The sequence below is a fragment of the Macrotis lagotis genome, chromosome X, assembly GCF_037893015.1.
Source record: "Macrotis lagotis isolate mMagLag1 chromosome X, bilby.v1.9.chrom.fasta, whole genome shotgun sequence".
NCBI lineage: Eukaryota > Metazoa > Chordata > Mammalia > Peramelemorphia > Peramelidae > Macrotis > Macrotis lagotis.
In genome coordinates this window covers 47,996,281-48,014,778 of record NC_133666.1, presented here as the reverse complement: position 1 = coordinate 48,014,778, position 18,498 = coordinate 47,996,281, and the positions used below count along the sequence as shown (strand labels likewise).

Below are 18,498 nucleotides of genomic sequence, written 5' to 3'. Positions count from 1 at the left end.
ATGTTTTTTTTTAGGTTTTTGCCAGGCAAATGGGGTTAACTGGCTTGCCCAAGGCCACACAGCTAGGTAATTATTAAGTGTCTGAGGCCGGATTTGAATTGAGGTACTCCTGATTCCAGGGCCAGTGCTCTATCCACTGCGCCACCTAGCTGCCCCACTAATTGATTTTTAATGAAATTTATTACAATTTTATTAAAATGCAGACCAATCTTAACCATATAACAAAAAATAATAAGAGAGGGGCAGCTAGGTGATGCAGTGGATAGAGCATCTGTCTTGGAATCAGGAGAATCTCAGTTCAAATTCAGACCTCACATACTTGATACTTAATTATCTTTATGACCTTGGTAAAGTCAGGTTAACTCCATTGCCCTACAAAACCCTCTCCTAAAATTAATAATAAGGCAATTGACTTTTCAAGTCAATTGCTTTTGATTGTATGTAGCTTAGGTTTTCTTCTTTTTTAATCTTTATACTATTTTATTTTTCCATTTACATGTAGAGATAATTTTGGGCATTCATTTTTGTAAAATTTTTCTTTCCCTTCTTTCCTTTACCCCCTCCCCAAGACAGCCAACTGATGGATCTCTCATTACAATTCTGCCCTAACTAATCAATGTGATCATTTTTCAGTTAAAATTCTGATGGCGCTTGTCAGTCATGACCAAAATCTATAGTTTATTTTTCTGCTTAATGCCCCACTGGTTTTGTTATTAGGACCATTATTTATCTTACAGACAGAATTTTTCCAGGGTACCTTTTCCCCTCTATTTTTGTTAACAGTTTATGAAGCACTTAAGTTATTTGCTTTGATAGAATTCACTTTTAAATCCATGTGGCTATAAGAATAAGAACCATTCTTCAATAACCAGCCAAAGGATATGAACAGGCATATATCTAAGCAGATGCTCCTAATCAGTAATAATGAGACAAATGGAATCTGAAACTACTGAGGTTTTCCAGCACACCTATCAGGACAAAGGATGAAATGGTAAATGGTGATGGTGCTTTGGGAAGAAAAGCAAACTAATGCACAGTAAGTGGAGCTGCGAAACTGGTCCAACTGTGCTAGAAATCCATTGGAAATCATATTTTATGAGTCCGTAAACAAAGTATACTCTTTAATCCGTGAAACCATTACTAGACATCCACTTTAAGGCTTTCAGAGAGAGAAAGGTCACATATACATACATGTTTAGAGCTACATTTTTGTGGGAGGAGACTTGAAAAATAGAATGAATGCCCTTTACATGGGCAAGAACGGAACTGTGGTATGTGAATGTAATGGAATATCATTGCACCTTAACAACAACTATAACGAATTAAGGATAAATAATAAACAGTCTGATAAATAAATAATCTGAAAAATAAACAGACCGAGTGCAACTTATGTTGTTCCTATCAGAAGGCAGAGGAAAAACAACAGTGAAAAATAAGAGAAATCAGATCACCACAGGGACCAATTGGGACCTCAAGCATGACGGAGGGGTAGCTAGTGGTACAGTGGATAGAGCACCGGCCTTGGAGTCAGGAGGACCTGAGTTCAAATCCGTTCTCAGACATTTAATTATTACCTAGCTGTGTGGCCTTGGGCAAGCTACTTAACCCCATTTGCCTTAAATAAAAATAAAAATAAAAAAAAGAATGACGGAAAGGACGCGATGCCTCCCTCATTTCTGCCATGAAGTTATGCCTACCTGATGAGCTAAATGAATAAGCCCCGAAAGATCGATTTGTCTTAATTATTTACTTGATATGAGAGAGGGCTCTTTGGGAGGGAGTCATTGGAAAGTGACAAAAGTAATAAAAACAAATAAACGGTATTTATTAAGTTTATCCATTTGTTTATCCTTTTGGAGTTCGAATGGGATTTGTTAGATCTGCTTCAGCTTTTTAAGTCTTACTTCATGGAGTGTTTAGTTTGTTTGTATCCAATCCATGATTACTGGGTCACTCCTCTGATTAATCTAAGGGTTGGGGGAGAAGAACTAGCCTCTTAATTTCTCCATTTGCTATTAAATTCTTGGAGTTTGGCCCCAGGTGCACATTGAAACAAAGAAATTTTTCCATCTAAGGAAATCCTAGTCTGAGACCCCACCACAAGACATGGGAGACCCCTTAGGCTCTGCCTACTTCCCCCTCAACCTCCTGTCCCTTACTAATTGGGGTTTTTTTTTAGGTTTTTGCAAGGCAAACAGCGTTAAGTGGCTTGCCCAAGGCCACACAGCTAGGCAATTAAGTGTCTGAGGTCGGATCTGAACTCAGGTCCTCCTGACTCCAGGGCCAGTGCTCTATCCAATGAGCTATCTAGCTGCCCCTAGGTGTTACTATTACCCTCTATCCTCTGCCATTGTTACGTCACAAAGCTCTAGCCAACCTGTTTGCAGTTGCTATGGCAACGTTGTCATCAAACTCTCCTATAGGTGCAGAGATGAATGCGCCTCTGTTCTCCATTCTTATGTAATGATCCCGCCCCTAAAGCTATCTAAGTGGCTGCGCCCTCCGCACCTAGGCTCACTTCCCTTGCTGGCCTCTGGGAGTGAGGCACGCGGCCTTCACTCCCTTGCAAGTACTCCCAGGTTGCTGGACTTGGGCCTGCGCTGTCCTGGCTTCCACCGCCTTCCACCGCCGCCATCCACCGCCAGCCCCTGATGCTCGCAAGTCCAGCAGTTTGACCTTTTCTAACCCGGGGGCTAGATGTCCAGCCAGTTCTAGAAACAATGCAGCTGAAGAACCTTCCCAGCACTGAGCCTGAAGCGAGCAACAGTTCCACTGCGTCCTATAACAACGACCACAGTGATACCAGTAGCTCCGAATCCACCAGTAATGGACATACCTCCGAATCCACCAGTAATGGACATACCTCCAATGGCTCCGGGTTCTCCACCAACTGTCCCACCTACGGCATAGGATCCTCCACCAACGGGCACACCAACAACAGCGAAGGGCACACAAGCAACGCTTTTGGGTCCACCAACACAGGGTCTTCTGGTAATGGTCTGAGTACTTTCCCTGCTGGTGGGGTGGGGCACGTACAGGCTCAAACCCAGACCCTGCCCCTGCAGCTGACCCAGTCGGTACAAACTGCTTCTTTGAACCATGCTTCAGTCCAGGTTCCTGCCCCCATCCTGAACCATGCCTCTACCCAGGCTATAAATCTGAGCCATGCCTCTACCCAGGCTACTCCAGCCCCCTCTCTTGCTGGGAATCTGAGCCATGCCTCTACCCAGGCACCAGGCCCCACTGTGGCTACTAATCTGGCCTTTGCTCAGGCTCCAGGTCAGGCCCTAGCAACTAATCTGACTCTTGCCTCTACCCAGTCTCTGGGCCTTGCCCAGGCTACTAATCTAGCCTGGGCTCACGCTAATCTGACCAGTATCTCTACTCAGGTTGTGGACCCCAATGCTCCTACTAATCTGGCCCTTGTTCAGACTCCAGGCCAGGCCCTGTCAGCTAATCTGACCCATACCTCTACTCAAGCACCTAGTCCTCCCCTGGCTACTAATCTGGCCCTTGCTCAGATTCCAGATCAAGCCCTTCCAGCTAATTCAACTCATGTTTTGACCAAGGCTCCCAGCCTTTTTCAGATCACTAATATGGCCTATACTCAGGCTAGTTCAACTCAGGCCTCTATCCCAGCTCCAGACCAGGCCTCAATTTTTAATATGTCCCTTGCTCAGTCTCAAGTTTGGCCCCAGGGCCAGCCAATAACAGCTAATCTGAACCATGCCTTTATCCAGGTTCCCAGCCCTTCCCTAATTACTAAACTAGCCTTTGCTCAAGGTCAGGCCCAGGGTCAGGTTCTACCAGTTAACCAGGCCCATGCCTCAACCCAGGCTCCAGGCCCAATCCCTGCTCTGGGTTCCACTCTGACCCATACACAAAGCTCAGCTTGGGTACCTATTCTGGCTGCTGATCTGAGCCCTGGACTTAGCCCTGGATTGTCAACTCAAGCACCAGCTCCAGCTCCCACTCCAGCTCCCGTTCCAGCTCCTCTCCCCACTCCAGCTCCTGTTCCAGCTCCAGCTTCCATCCCGGCTCCAGCTTCCATCCCGGCTCCAGCTCCCATCCCGGCTCCAGCTCCCATCCCAGCTCCAGCTCCCATCCCGGCTCCAGCTCCTCTTCAGGATTGGGTTCCCATTCCATCTCCTGGTCCCATCCAGGCTCCAGGTCCTCTTCAGGATTGGGTTCCCGTTCCATCTCCTGGTCCCATCCAGGCTCCAGGTCCTCTTCAGGATTGGGTTCCCGTTCCATCTCCTGGTCCCATCCAGTCTCCAGGTCCTCTTCAGGATTGGGTTCCCGTTCCATCTCCTGGTCCCATCCAGTCTCCAGGTCCTCTTCAGGATTGGGTTCCCATTCCATCTCCTGGTCCCATCCAGGCTCCAGGTCCTTTGTCACCATTTGTACCTCTGTCTGCTTCTCCTGTCCCCTCCTCAGCCTTTGCCACCGAAGATCAAGACTTTGGCTATACCACTACGGGCTCCTGGTTTCCAGGTTTGACTCCTAACTTTACCTGGACTCCCCTTCCTGTCCCTCCCAGAGCTAGGTCTCCTTCTCGGCCTTCACTCCTGTTCCAAGCAGCAGCCACAGCTGCTCCTCAGGAACACTTTGCTCTCCCAAGTACCTCTTCCTCCTTAGGGATTGCAGGGAACTGGGCAGCTGTCTCTGAATCCCAGACCAATCTGATCGTCAATTACCTGCCCCAGAGCATGACCCAAGAGGAGTTCCGCAGACTCTTTGCCGGTGTGGGTGAGATCCAATCCTACAAATTAGTACAGGACAGGATGACGGGCCAGAGCCTAGGTTACGGTTTTATTAACTATAAGAATCCTAGGGATGCAGAAAAGGCTGTCTGCATGCTGGACAGGTTTCAGTGCCCTCCCAAAATCATTAAAGTGTCCTTTGCTCGGCCCAATTCATCCTCCATCCGAGATGCCAACGTTTATGTCAGAGGCCTTCCCAAGACAATGACACAGAAAGAGCTCAATGAACTCTTTTCTCCCTTTGGGTCCATCATAACATCACGAATCCTCATCAACAAGTTCACTGGGATCTCCCGGGGTGTGGCCTTCATCCTTTTTAATACTAATGCAGAGGCTGAGGAAGCCATCAAGGCCCTCAATGGTCAGAAGCTCCTTGGCTTCCCAGAAAGACTCTTCATGAGGTTGGCTTATTCCCAGGTCCCAAAGACCCCCTTTAGCCTGCTGTCACAACCTTCCCAGCCCTACTGTGGACCACAGCAGGAACAACCTCAGGATTGCAGATCTGGACTAGACAGTATGACCTATGAACCTCAGCCCTCCTCCTTTGACAATATGACCCACATGATGGGAGTGAACTTCCCAGAACACACTAACAATGGCTGGTGTATCTTTGTCTATAACCTGGCCCCTGATTCAGATGAGGCTGCCCTGTGGCAGCTTTTCAGCCCCTTTGGAGCAGTGAACAACGTCAAGATCATCCGGGATTTCAACACCAATAAGTGCAAACGGTTCGGCTTTGTCACTATGACCACCTACAATGAAGCCGCCCTTGCCATTGCCACCTTAAATGGTTACTGCTTCCAGGGCCGGGTATTGCAAGTTTCTTTTAAGACCAACAAAATTTATAAGGCTTGAACTTTGACCACCCTTGCTTTAGCAAATTGCAGTTGCCAAACTAATGGACCATGCTAGAAGAAGCAGGAGGAAAGAAGAGAGAGACTTGTGCCATTTCTCATCAGTGGACTTTGAAAACCAACTTTGGTTGGTTTGTAAAATTTCCAAAGCATTGGTTGTCCTGAGGTGGATCAGGAAAAGGCTTTCATAGTACTTAGAAAAATACAAAATCGCTCACTTTTCATGCAGACAACTTCCTTTAATAGTTGTTACTTTTCTAGAATAACCTTGATAATGTGGGGGGGGAGGTCTACCTAACACGCAAAACGTGTTAACTCCTTTGGAAGTATATATTTTATGATGACTCTGCATATGCATACATATATGGAAGAGGGATGGGAGAGGGAACTTGTAAAGAAAAAGCACCACCTAGCCACCCCTAACAAAATTTTCAAGAGACAGAACCCACAGAGGGACCCAGTGAGGCATTTCTCCTACTCAAGGTAACCTGGAAAAGAGTAGAATGAGCATAGGTTAGAATTATAGAACTGTGATAATAGAAATGTGTTTAAGAAATGTTCTGAGGGGAGGCTAGGTGGCGCAGGGGATAAAGCACCGGTCCTGGAGTCAGAGTACCTGGGTTCAAATCCAGTCTCAGACACTTAATAATTACCTAGCTGTGTGGCCTTGGGCAAGGCACTTAACCCCATTTGCCTTGCAAAAAACCTAAAAAATAAAAAAAAAACATAAAAAAGAAATGTTCTAAGTTTATGAAGGAAGACAAAAAAGATTTGATTTAAAGTTTCAGCAGTTTTGGGAAAATTGGAAGTTAGTATGGAATAAACTTAGATTAGATCAACACCTTACACCCTTTACCAAGATAACATCCAAATGGAGGCAGGATTTAGACATAAAAAAACAATATTATAAGCAAATTAGAAGATCAAGGACTAGTTTACCTGTCAGATCTACGGAAAGGGGAGCAGTTTATGACTAAGGAAGAGTTGAATAACATCACCAAAAACAAACTAGATGATTTTGATTACATTAAATTAAAAGGCTTTTGCACAGATAAAACCACTGTAACCAAGATCAAAAGAAATGTAGTAAATTGGGAAACAATCTTTACAACTAATGATTCTGACAAAGGACTCATTTCTAAAATATACAGAGAACTGAGTCATATTTTTAAAACAAAAAGCCATTCCCCAATTGACAAATGGTCAAAGGATATGCAAAGGCAATTTACAGAAGAGGAGATCAAAGCAATCCATAGTCATATGAAAAATTGATCTAAATCATTAATTATTAGAGAAATGCAAATTAAGGCTTCTCTGAGGTACCACCTCACACCTCTTAGACTGGCCAATAGGACCAGAAAGGATAATGATCATTGTTGGAAGGGTTGTGGGAAATCTGGGACATTATTATACTGTTGGTGTAGCTGTGAACTCATCCAACCCTTCTGGAAAGAAATTTGGAATTACACCCAAAGGGCAACAAAAATGAGCATACCCTTTCATGCAGCAATACCACTACTGGGTCTGTACCCTGAAGAGATTTTGAAAAAGGGTAAAAACATCACTTGTACAAAAATGTTTATAGCAGCTGTTTGTGGTGGCAAAGAATTGGAAATCAAGTAAATGTCCTTTAGTTGGGGAATGGCTTAGTAAACTGTGGTCTATGTATGTCATGGAACACTATTGTTCTATCAGAAACCAGGAGGAACGGGAATTCAGGGAACTCAGGAGGGATTTGCTTGAATTGATGCTGAGTGAAATGAGCAGAACCAGAACATCATACACCCTAACAGCAACATGGGAGTGATGTTCAACCTTGTAGGACTTGCTCATTCCATCAGTGCAACAATTGGTAACAATTTTGGGCTGTCTGCAAAGGAGAGTGCCATCTGTATCCAGATAAAGAGCCATGGAGTTTGAACAAAGTTCAAGGACTATTCCCTTTAATTTAGGAAAAAAACCCAGATATCCTATTTTCTGATCTTGTTATCTCTTAGACTTTTTGTCTCTTCTTTAAGGATATGATTTCTCTCTCATTACACTCAATTTGGATCAAGTTACAACATGGAAACAAAATAAAGACTGACAGATTGCTTTCCGTGGGGAGGGGGAGGGAAGTAATATCGGGGAAAATTACAAAACTCAAATAATTTCTTTAATAAAAAATAAAATAAAATAAAGTTTCAGCAATTTTGAAATTGATTTTGCCATTGTTTGTATGGCATTAGACTAGGTGGGTATGGTTGAAGTGGAATTTTTCAGTTTTTGCTTTAATCACTTAATTGGATGATATAAGGAAGCTGTTTTACATAACTGTTCATTTAACCTCTGAGAAGTAAATTTCTTTATCTGTATCATATAGACATGAAATTATTTTTTTCCTTCCAGATAAAAACCATTTTCTTTTTAAGAATTTCCTTTGAATTTTATGGGTATATTTCTAAAAAAAAAAGATTGTATTGTTATTTAAGTGACAAGTTTCCAACTAGGATTAAAATATTCAATTTACTCCCATGCTTGATAAAATATTTTCTTACTTTATAATATGGAAAAAAGATAAAACATTTTTTTAAATTTATTTTTTATTCTCATTTTGTATAAATGTTGTTTTACATTATTAAAATATTCTTGTTTACAAGTAAACAAAATACCTCTCCCCCCCCCCCCAATGAATATAGATAGACTTGCTTGGGCGAAAAAAGTAAAGGGGAGAGAAAAAAATTAAAATTAAAAAAATAATAGTAATAATTGTAGGTATGGCCAGGTGGCACAATGGATGAAGCACCAGCCCTGGAGCCACGAGCACCTGAGCCCATATCCAGCCTCATAAACCCAACAATCACCCAGCCATGTGACATGCAAGCCACCCGATCCCCACTGCCCTGCAAAAACCAAAAAGAAGAAAAAAAAAGACCCAAAATAAAATAAAATAGTAATAATAGTAGGGGTGGCTGGGTGGCAGACAGAGCATTGGCCCTTGAGCCAGGAGCACCTGGGTCCGAATCCGGCCCCAGACACCCAAAGATCACCCTGCTATGTGGCCCCAGGCAAGCCACACAGCCCCACTTGCCCTGCACCCTCCCCCAAATAATAATAGCAAAAAATGTGCTTCAGTCTTTGTTCCAGCACCAACAACTCTGTCATGGGTGGATCACATTATGATAAGTCCATCACAAAAGTTACTTCCATATTTTTCCAACGTTGCCATTGCTGATCTCAACTCCCTCCTTTTTCTTATTTCTCCACTATCGTGTACTATATTTTCTCTCTCCTTTCACTCTGACTCTGCTGTAGGGTCGCTGAGTGGCGCAGCAGACAGATCCCTGGTCCTGGGGCCAAGAAGCCCTGAGCCCCCCTACCACCCCTTAGGCCCAGAATCCACCTGGCCCCATGGTCCTGGACAGGCCTTCCAATCCCAGCCCCTTGCAAGAAGTAAAAAAGAAAATGTGTTATATCTGACCACTCTCCCCCCATGGTCCACCCTTTCCTTTATTCACATCCCCACCCCTTCCCCCTGCTCCCCCCTCCTTCTTACTCCAGATGCCTATACCCCATTGAGTATATTTGCTGTTTCCTCTCCTAGGCATCTCTGATGAGAGCAAAGGTTCCCTCATTCCCCCTTGCCTCCCCCCTTCCATATCATTGCAATAGCTCATTGTAATAAAAAAAATCTTACGTGAAATATCTTGCACTATTCCCCCTCTTTTTTCTTTCTCCCATTCCATTTCCCCTTTTTTCTATTGACTCCATTTTTACACCATATTTTATCTTCGAATTCAGCTTTCTCCTGTGCTTCAACTATAAAAGCTCCCTCTACCTGCTCTATTAACTGAGAAGGTTCATATGAATATTATCAGTATCATTTTTCTATACATGCAGTTCATCATCATTAAGTCCCTCATATTTTCCCCTTCTCCTCCAATCTCCATGCTTCACCTGAGTCCTGTATCTGAAGATCAAACCTTCTGTTCAGCTCTGGCCATTCCAAAAGGAACCTTTGAAATTCCCCTGGTTCATTGAAAGTCCATCTTTTTCCCTGGAAGAGGACATTCAGCCTTGCTGGGTAGTTCATTCTTGGCTGCATTCTAAGCTCTTTTGCCTTCCGGTATATTATATTCCAAGTCCTACAAGCTTCCAATGTTGTTGCTGCTAAGTCCTGTGTGATCCTGACTGCAGCTCCACGATATTTGAACTGTGTCTTTCTGGCTTCTTGTAATACTTTCTCTTTGACTTGGGAGTTCTGGAACTTGGCTATAATATTCCTAGGGGTTGGGTTTTGGGGATCTCTTTCTCGGGGGGATCTGTGGATTCTCTCCATTTCTATTTTGCCCTCTGCTTCTAGAATATCAGGGCAATTTTCCTGTAGTAATTCTTTGATAATGATGTCAAGGCTCTTTTCCTGATCATGACTTTGAGGTATATTGGAATTCTCTTTCCTAAGTCTGTTTTCCATATCAGTTGTTTTTTCAATGAGATATTTCACATTTTCTTTTAATTTTTCATTCTTTGGTTTTGGAGTATTGATTCCTGATTTCTGGTAAATCCATCAGTCTCCCTGAATTCTATTCTTTGTCTGAAGGATTTGTTCTCCTCAGAGAGTTTTCTTATCTCTTTTTCCATCTGGCCAATTTTGCTTTTCAAAGCATTCTTCTCCTCAATAACATTTTGAACTGTTTTATCCATTTGACCTAAGCTGGTTTTTAGCATGCTATTTTCTTTTTTTTTTAAAGGTTTTTGCAAGGCAAATGGGGTTAAGTGGCTTGCCCAAGGCCACACAGCTAGGTAATTACTAAGTGTCTGAGACCGGATTTGAACCCAGGTACTCCTGACTCCAGGGCCGGTGTTTTATCCACTACGCCACCTAGCTGCCCCTAGCATGCTATTTTCTTCAGCATTTTTTTGAATTTCCTTGACTAAGCTGCTGACTTCATTTTCATGTTTTTCCTGCATCTCTTTCTCCTTTCTTTTCCCAGTTTTTCTTCCAACTCCCTCATTTGATTTTCAAAGTCTTTTTTGAGCTCTATCATAGCCTGAGCCCAATTTCTGTTTTTCTTGGAGTCTTTAGATGCAGGAGCTTGTGCTTCCTCATCTTCAGACTGAGTATTTTGATCCTTCTTGGGCTCATTTGCAAAATATTTCTCAATAGTCTTCCTCTTATTTCTCTGTTTGCTCATTTTCCCAGCCTGGGCCTGGTTTTGGGGTGCTTCCTGAGCTTTTGGGACACTCCCACAAGGGTCTCAGTGTGTGAGGCTCTGTCCTCCCTCCTGGTCTGTGAATGACCATAAGCGCCCCCCTCTGCCACAGGGCCAAGGTGGGGGGGCCCTGTTGTTCTATGGGGGGGCCTAGACTGCGATCAGGATCTCAATGTGTTCAGAGCCCCAGAGTCCTGTTCCAGAGGCAGAGGACAGAGCTCTGCAGTCTCTCTTTACTCCCCCCCCTCAGCTCAATGGGCTCATGCCCTGGGGGCTCCTGCTTACAGGCTCCGCCTGCTTCTGTTTCTGGGTCTGGGCTGCCAAAGACCAAACTGCTGGCTGTGTGCCCTGAGGGCTGGGTTCCAAGTGCTCTCTCTGGCAGAGGTCCCCCGCTGTGCCCCCACTTTGTGCCTGGTGCTCCCCGAGGTGCAGCTCAGGAGACTCCCCCACTGCTGGGAGCCGTGGCTCCCAGCGCTCTGGGGCTGCCTCGGGGAGGCTGAAGTTCTTTTCCTCTGGCAGGCCACCCCTCTGGCAGGCGCCCCTCCGACTCCGGGGAGCAGAGCCTTTCTGCTCTTTACCAGGTTACCTTGAGTAGGAGAACTGCCTCACTGGGTCCCTTTCTGGGTTCTGTCTCTTGAAAGTTTAGTTAGAGTCCTTAGCTTATGAGTTTTATCAGAGAGCTCCTAAGACTCGATCCCTTCTTGTCGCCATCTTGGCTCCTGATAAAACATTTTTTACAGAAAAATATGAAAAAAGATGGATATATGGGGTCTTTTAAACCTCAGTTTGGTTTTTGTGATTTGACTATTTTAATATATTTCAGACTAAGAAGAACGAAACACAAAAAGCAAAATTAAGGGAACTGACTTTTTTATTTTAGTAAATTCTTTGCTTTTCAAATGGAAGAATATCTCCTTGTTTTGCCTACCTAACAGTCTTTAGCAATTATTAGCTATGGGTAACTTAGTTGATAGTTGAATTGAGAATATTTGAGAATGTTTATTAAAAAATAATATTGTTTTTCATTTCTCCAATAACTGCATCTTTGAGTGTTTTTATTAGTATTTTTCTTTTATTTAAATATTAATTTTTTTGATTTGCCTTTCTCTCTGCACTCCACTCCTATTTTGAAAGGATCTTCAACTGTGGGATCTGATACAGTGAGTACTAAGTTCCTTGCCCTTGTCTTCTCTTATTCTCTAACATTTTTAAAAAAATCATAATTTTTTAATATAATTGATTTCCTTTATCATCCTGCATATTTTATTTTATGTATTTAAAAACATTCTGCTGAAAAGGTAATCATAAGTTCCATTAGATTACCAAAAGAGGTCCATAATACAAGAAAATGTTGAGTCCCCATTCTAAGAGGCCACTAGTTAGTTGGTACACATGGAATACGGACCTAGAGTTAGCAAGCCCTGAATTCAAATCTTATCTAAGATTCTTATTAGCTGTCTGATTCTGCACAAGTCATTTAACCTCTCTCAGCCTGCTTTCTCAGCTATAAAATAGAAATAATTATAGCACTAACCTTAAATTTTGTTGTGAGAAATGTAGATAACATAGAAGCCTATATAAATGTGAGATATTATTATTAGTGTGATGTTTCTTAACATCAAGCCTAGAATTTATGCTAATTTTTCTTTTTGCTCCTTAGACAAGGTAGAAAAACTATTTTTTTCCTGCTTTTAGGATGTAAACTCAAGATCCCCCATCTTAAATTCCTTTTGTTTCTTTTGTCTGCATTTCAATGGCTCTACCCACCTCCCTTTTTCTCAAAAGATACTAGCCAGGTATGAATTCTGGTAAAAGTCCATTTTTTCTTGTAGTCCATTCTTATTCTCAGTTTCCCAAAATAAATTATTATTGGGTATCAGCCATTGGCCTTTGCTTTTTGCTCTATCATATACCAGTCTTTCTTTTCTCCTTCCTATTGAGTAGTTCCTGATTCTGACCACAGTTCTTTCTTGAAATGCGTTCTCCTAGGCCTAGGAATTCTTAGCAGTTACATTTTTTTTTAGGTTTTTGCAAGGCAATTGGGATTAAGTGGCTTGCCCAAGGCCACACAGCTAGGTAATTATTAAGTGTCTGAGGTCACATTTGAACTCATGTCCTCCTGACTCCAGGGCCCGTGCTCTATCCACTACGCCACCTGGCTGCCCCAACAGTTACATTTCTAAGTACCAAACCTAAGAGTCTTCTCATGAAATTCCAGACAGTTTTTTAAATGATTTGAAATGTAATTTTTTTCTTTCATATTTTTTTGGGGGATACCAGTGATTCTTAAATGATCTCATTGAGACCTGTTTTCAGAGTCATTTTTTTTACTGTAGGCATCTCATGAGTTCTTTAGATTCTGGACTTAGAATCAGGGAAAACCTGGTGGGAATATGTGACAGGATGGCATAATGGTGTGATCTTCAGGCCTACTACCTGGACCAGTACTGAACCTTTCTCTGGGCTTTAGAATTTCCTCTTTTCTGAAATGAAAAGGTTGAACCTGACTCATCTGAGGAAAGTATTCCATGAGAGAAGTCACTAATTTCTTCATTTATTTGACATAATTTTTATTTTGATTAAATTCTAGTATTCTAGGAGAATAATTTTTTTTTTTTAGATTTAAGGCAATGGGGTTAAGTGACTTGCCCAAGGTCACACAGTTAGGTAATTTTAAGTGTCTGAGGTCACTTCTGAACTCAGGTCCCCCTGACTCCAGGACGGGTGTGCTATCCACTGCGCCACCTACCTGCCCCATTAATTTCTTCATTTAAAAAATATTTATTAAACATTCTCTGTTCCTGAGATAAAGTTGTAAGGCTAAAATGAGATAATATGTATCTATAAAGTTTGTAGAGAATTTTAGATCATGAAGGGTTAGGGCTTACAAACATTAAATGGCCAAATAAAGACTAGTTATCTGTTCTTTCTCTCTATAGCATAAGCATTTTTTTATATTTTATTTTATTTTATTTTCCCCCAGTTTCAACATTCATCTTAAGTTCTAAATTCTCTCCATAACCACCCCCCCAAAGGAAAAACCTCCAGAAAAATAAAGTAAAAAGAAAGTAATAGCATAGGAATTTTAAATTTTATCTCTTGCCTTATAGATTGTCTACGGCTTTGCTGACATTTTCGAGCTTCAATTTAAGCCATTTATACTCTCCTTTTGAGTTTTCATTGAGCTATAATTTCATGCCCTAGCTTTTCTTTCAGTTACTTTATTAGGCCTTTCAAGTACTCCCTGGACTCTTAGAGTGATTTTGTTCTCTAAGATAATTCTTGTAAAGCCCTTAACACCATGTCAGGTGTTCTATAAATGTTAGTTATTATCATTATTACTCTTATTGAGAGGCATCTAGGTGGCACAGTAGTTAGAGCACCAGGTTTGGAGTCAGGAATGCCTAAGTAAATATCCACCCTCAGCCACTTACTACCTAAATGATCCTCACTTTACCTCTGTCTGCCTCAGTTTCCTTAATTGCCCCTATCTCCCAGGGTGCTTTTTTTTTAGGGGTTTTTTTTTTTGGCAAGGTAATGGGATTAAGTGGCTTGCCCAAGGCCACACAGCTAGGTAATTAAGTATCTGAGGCTGCATTTGAACTCAGATCCTCCTGACTCCAGAGTCAGTACTCTATTCACTGTACCACCTAGCTGCCCCCCCTTTTGATCTTTTGGGGTTTTTTTTTTAGGTTTTTGCAAGGCAAATGGGATTAAGTGGCTTGCCCAAGGCCACACAGCTAGGTAATTATTATGTGTCTGAGACCGGATTTGAACCCAGGTACTCCTGACTCCAAGGTCAGTGCTTTATCCACTGTGCCACCTAGCCACCCCTGCCCCCCCCTTTTTTAAGAATTTTATTTTTCCAGTTACATACAAAGATAGTTTATGACATTCATCCGTTTGCAAGTTTATGAGTTCCACATTTTTCTATTATTCTCCCTTCCCACCTCCCCCTCCACTAGATTGGTGGCAAACAATCTAGTAAAAGTTATACATGTAATAATTGTGTTTAACATATTTCCATATTAGTCATGTTCTGAAAGAGGAATTAGAACTAAGGGCGGAGGGAGAAAACACGAGAAGAGAAAAAAAAACAAAAGTTGTAAAAAGTAAACATAGTCTACTTTGCTCTGCATTCATACTCTGGATGTGGAGGGCCTTGTCCTTAATAGATCTCTCAGAATGGTTCAAGGTTCTTTTGAGAGTCAAATGACATAATATTTGCAAAGTAGCTCATTATGGAGGGTCTCTGGACTAACACACTTGTGGCTTGAGGGCTTGCAAGCCTTTTTCATGGATGTTCATTCACCTTTGATGTCCATCTGTCCCCCATCTCTCACCTGTGATTCCAAGATGGACAGTGGCTATTCCCCAATAAGCCTTCTCAGCTAATGCAGGTTGAGGGTAACAGACAGGCCTCAAATCCATCACTGAGTTAAGGGAGTTGTCTACCCCGAACATGTGAAAACTTCCTCACAGCAGAATGACAGGGAATAAGAACAGTTTGTTCTTACAGTCATGAAGATGGCTGAAGTAGGAATTACGGAGAGAGAGTTTGGTCAGACATCAAAGATGCCAAGATTATTCACAGCAAACCAGACCGTGGCCAGCCATCTCCATTTTTGTGATATCTGTCCTTTTTGAAAACAAAAGACAAACAACAACATGTAAAAGTCTCTCTTTTTTTTTAGGTTTTTGCAAAGCAATGGGGTTAAGTGGCTTGCCCAAGGCCACACAGCTAGGTAATTATTAAGTGTCTGAGGCTAGATTTGAACTCAGGGACTCCTGGGCCATTGTTCTATCCACTGTGCCACCTAGCTGCCCCATGTAAAAGTCTCTAAATAATACTTATTCCCTTTCCTATTATTGATTTTTGAGCTGGTTAGAGACTACTCTAGACTAACTCTCATTTTACTGATAAGGAAATGGGCCCTGAGACAGAGAATTGATTCACCCCAGGTCACCCACAGTCTACCACTGAGAGAGTAGCACAAACTCTAATTTTGCCATCTTGCCGCATCACCTTGGGCAAGTCACTTCTGCTCTACCTGTAGGCCTCAATTATCTCATCCATAACACTAGGTATGTGGAGTTAGTCATAGCAGATCCAGCTGTCTGCAAGAGCTTATTATCTCCTTGTAGAAGCATAAATACACAAATGATGATACCAAAGATAGTTTAAAACAGGAATCCAGATTTGGGAGGAATAATTGATTCAAAACATAGGAATGCCAGTGTGAGCAAAGACCAAAAAAAGGCAGGATGAGAATGGGTGACAGAGCAATCCATCTTCCTATTTTGTCTTTTCGATACATCCTGTAAAGTCAACCTGAGAAAGTTTGTGAGCTGAACAAAATAAATTCCAATGACTACTGATGGATGGTGGGATGTTGGCAGATGAATGTCTTCATTCCTATCTAAATTCTAGCTAGTTGAAAAGTGAATCATATCTGCGTCACCACGAAGGCCAAGTTATCACTGTTTCCTTGGCTGCCTCCTATTTTGGTTTGACTCATTAGAAGAAATATAAGAATGGAAGTCTGGGACTGGGATTCTTTGCCAATGTTCAAATCAGAGGCTAGCATATCACGCTTTGGAACAAGTGGAAAGACTGAATAGTGCTGTAGTCTCCAAAGTGGGGGATATAGCCTGATCTCAAGGGGTATGTGCTCAACCAGTCAGGGAGTAGAAAAATGAATAGCAACTCTCCCTCTCTGAGAAAGCCAATTCTGAGGCTTATGCAACCACACTTATTACCCTGGTGCCTCAACAACTCTCCTGATCGGTCTGCTTCCACAGCAGGTGTGCAGGTGTCATAGAGACAATTTGTTCTTTTCATTTATATTGTTACGTTATAAATATTGTTTTCCTGGCTGTTTACTCAGTGACAGTTCTTTTAAGTCTTCCTTTACTACTTGGGATTCATCTTATTCATTATTTCTTACAGCACAATAATATCCCATTATATTCTTGTACCACAATTTATTTGACCTTTCTCCAGATGATGAACATACGTTTAATTTGTACTTCTTTGATACTCCAAAAAAAATGCTACCATAAATATTTTGGTGTAAATGGGAGTTTCTTCTTATCAGTGAAGAATGGGATAGGCCCAGGAGTAGAATATCTGACAACAGACATTTTTGTCACTTTATTTGAGAAATTCTAAAATACTTTTCAAAATGATGGATTATTTTGTAGAGCTAAAAAAGCAAGAAGGAACTTTATATGAAAGAAGAAAATGTCAAGAATTTTTAAAATAATAATTTAAAAAGTAGCAAGGAAGTCTATCAATACCAGATCTCAAAGTCTTCTACAAAGCAGTAACTTTAGAAATAATTTGATTAAAACAACAGCAGTCCATCAGTGGAAGAAATTAAAGTAAACAAGGGAACACAGTAACATGTTCATAAGTATAGAGATATCAGTTAGTTTTCCCAGAAGTTTTTTTCTCAAATAGCTTTTAAAAAAAAAAAAACAATTCCAGTTTCTGGGGAAATTGGAAAACAGTCTAGCAGAAGTTGGGTATAGACCAATAGCTCACATCATTTACCAAGATAAACTCTGAATAAATGCATGCCCTAATAACATCATAAACAAATGAGAGGATCAGAGAAGAAAATACTCAGATCTGAGGTTCAGGGAACAGGTAACTCATAACTAAATCTACTGAGAGGATCTTCCACAAACAAACCAAATGCAGTTAAAAATTAGACAGGAAAATAGAGCACTGGCCCTGGAGTCAAGAGGACTTGAGTTTGAATCATACCTCAGACATTTAATAATTACCTAGCTATGTTACCTTGGGCAATTCACTTAACCCCATTGCCTTGCCAAAAAAAAAAATTAGACAGGAAACCGTAAACTCAAGGGAAAAAGTTGGCAGTGAGTTTTTCTAATAAAGGTTAATTCCCAATGATTTCAAATTTATAAGAACAAGAGCTATTCATTAATGACAATAAAATATATGAACAGGCAATTTTCAAAGGAAGAAATCCAAATTATTAATAACCTTTAAAAATCAATATTGGGGGGTGGCTAGGTTGCACAGTGGATAGAGCACTGACCTTGGAGTCAGGAGTACCTGGGTTCAAATCCAGTCTCAGACACTTAATAATGACCTAGCTGTGTGGCCTTGGGCAAGCCACTTAACCCCATTGCCTTGCAAAAAAAAACCCTAAAAGAAACCTAAAAAAAAAAAAAAGAAACCACAGAGCACAACGGAATTTAAGGAAGGAGAGTTTATTAATGTGCCTGTTTTGCTACAGCTACTCCAACAATTTCCTTCTTTGTCTTCTTGGACAATCTATTGAGTTTGAGGTTTGGCCTGATTGTTTTGTGTTTCTCTAGTTCTTAGTGATTTGGAGCATTTTTTAAATGTGGTCATTGCTAATTTGAATTTTTTCCTTTGAAAACTGCCTGTTTATAATCTTTCACAAGTTCTCTTCATTGGGGAATGAATCTTGCTCTTATACCTTTGATACGGTTCCTTATCTATCTTGGAAATGAGATTTTTATCAGAGAAATTTATTGTACAAATGTGTTTCCCAATTAAATGTTTCCCTTCTCATTTTAATTGGATTGAATTTATACTTGTAGCTGTAGCAGTTTAAGACAAAGACAGCTTTTCTTCTTGATCTAAAACTCACATTTTAGGGAACGCAAATGTTCTTTCTCTTTGGGGCT

At 41.4% G+C, this 18,498-nt stretch overlaps 1 protein-coding gene across 1 annotated transcript; it reads left to right on the top strand.

The window, feature by feature from the left end:
- The first annotated feature begins 2,720 nt into the window (after nucleotides 1-2,720).
- LOC141498661 (uncharacterized) lies at nucleotides 2,721-5,696 on the top strand. Its single transcript, XM_074201835.1, has one exon. The coding sequence runs from the start codon at nucleotides 2,721-2,723 to the stop codon at nucleotides 5,616-5,618; it is 2,898 nt and encodes a 965-aa protein (XP_074057936.1). The 3' UTR covers nucleotides 5,619-5,696.
- The last annotated feature ends 12,802 nt before the right edge of the window (nucleotides 5,697-18,498 follow it).

Bases quoted from the DNA above. Each gene is read 5' to 3' on its own strand.
- LOC141498661 (XM_074201835.1), top strand. From the start codon at position 2,721: ATGCAGCTGAAGAACCTTCCCAGCACTGAGCCTGAAGCGAGCAACAGT.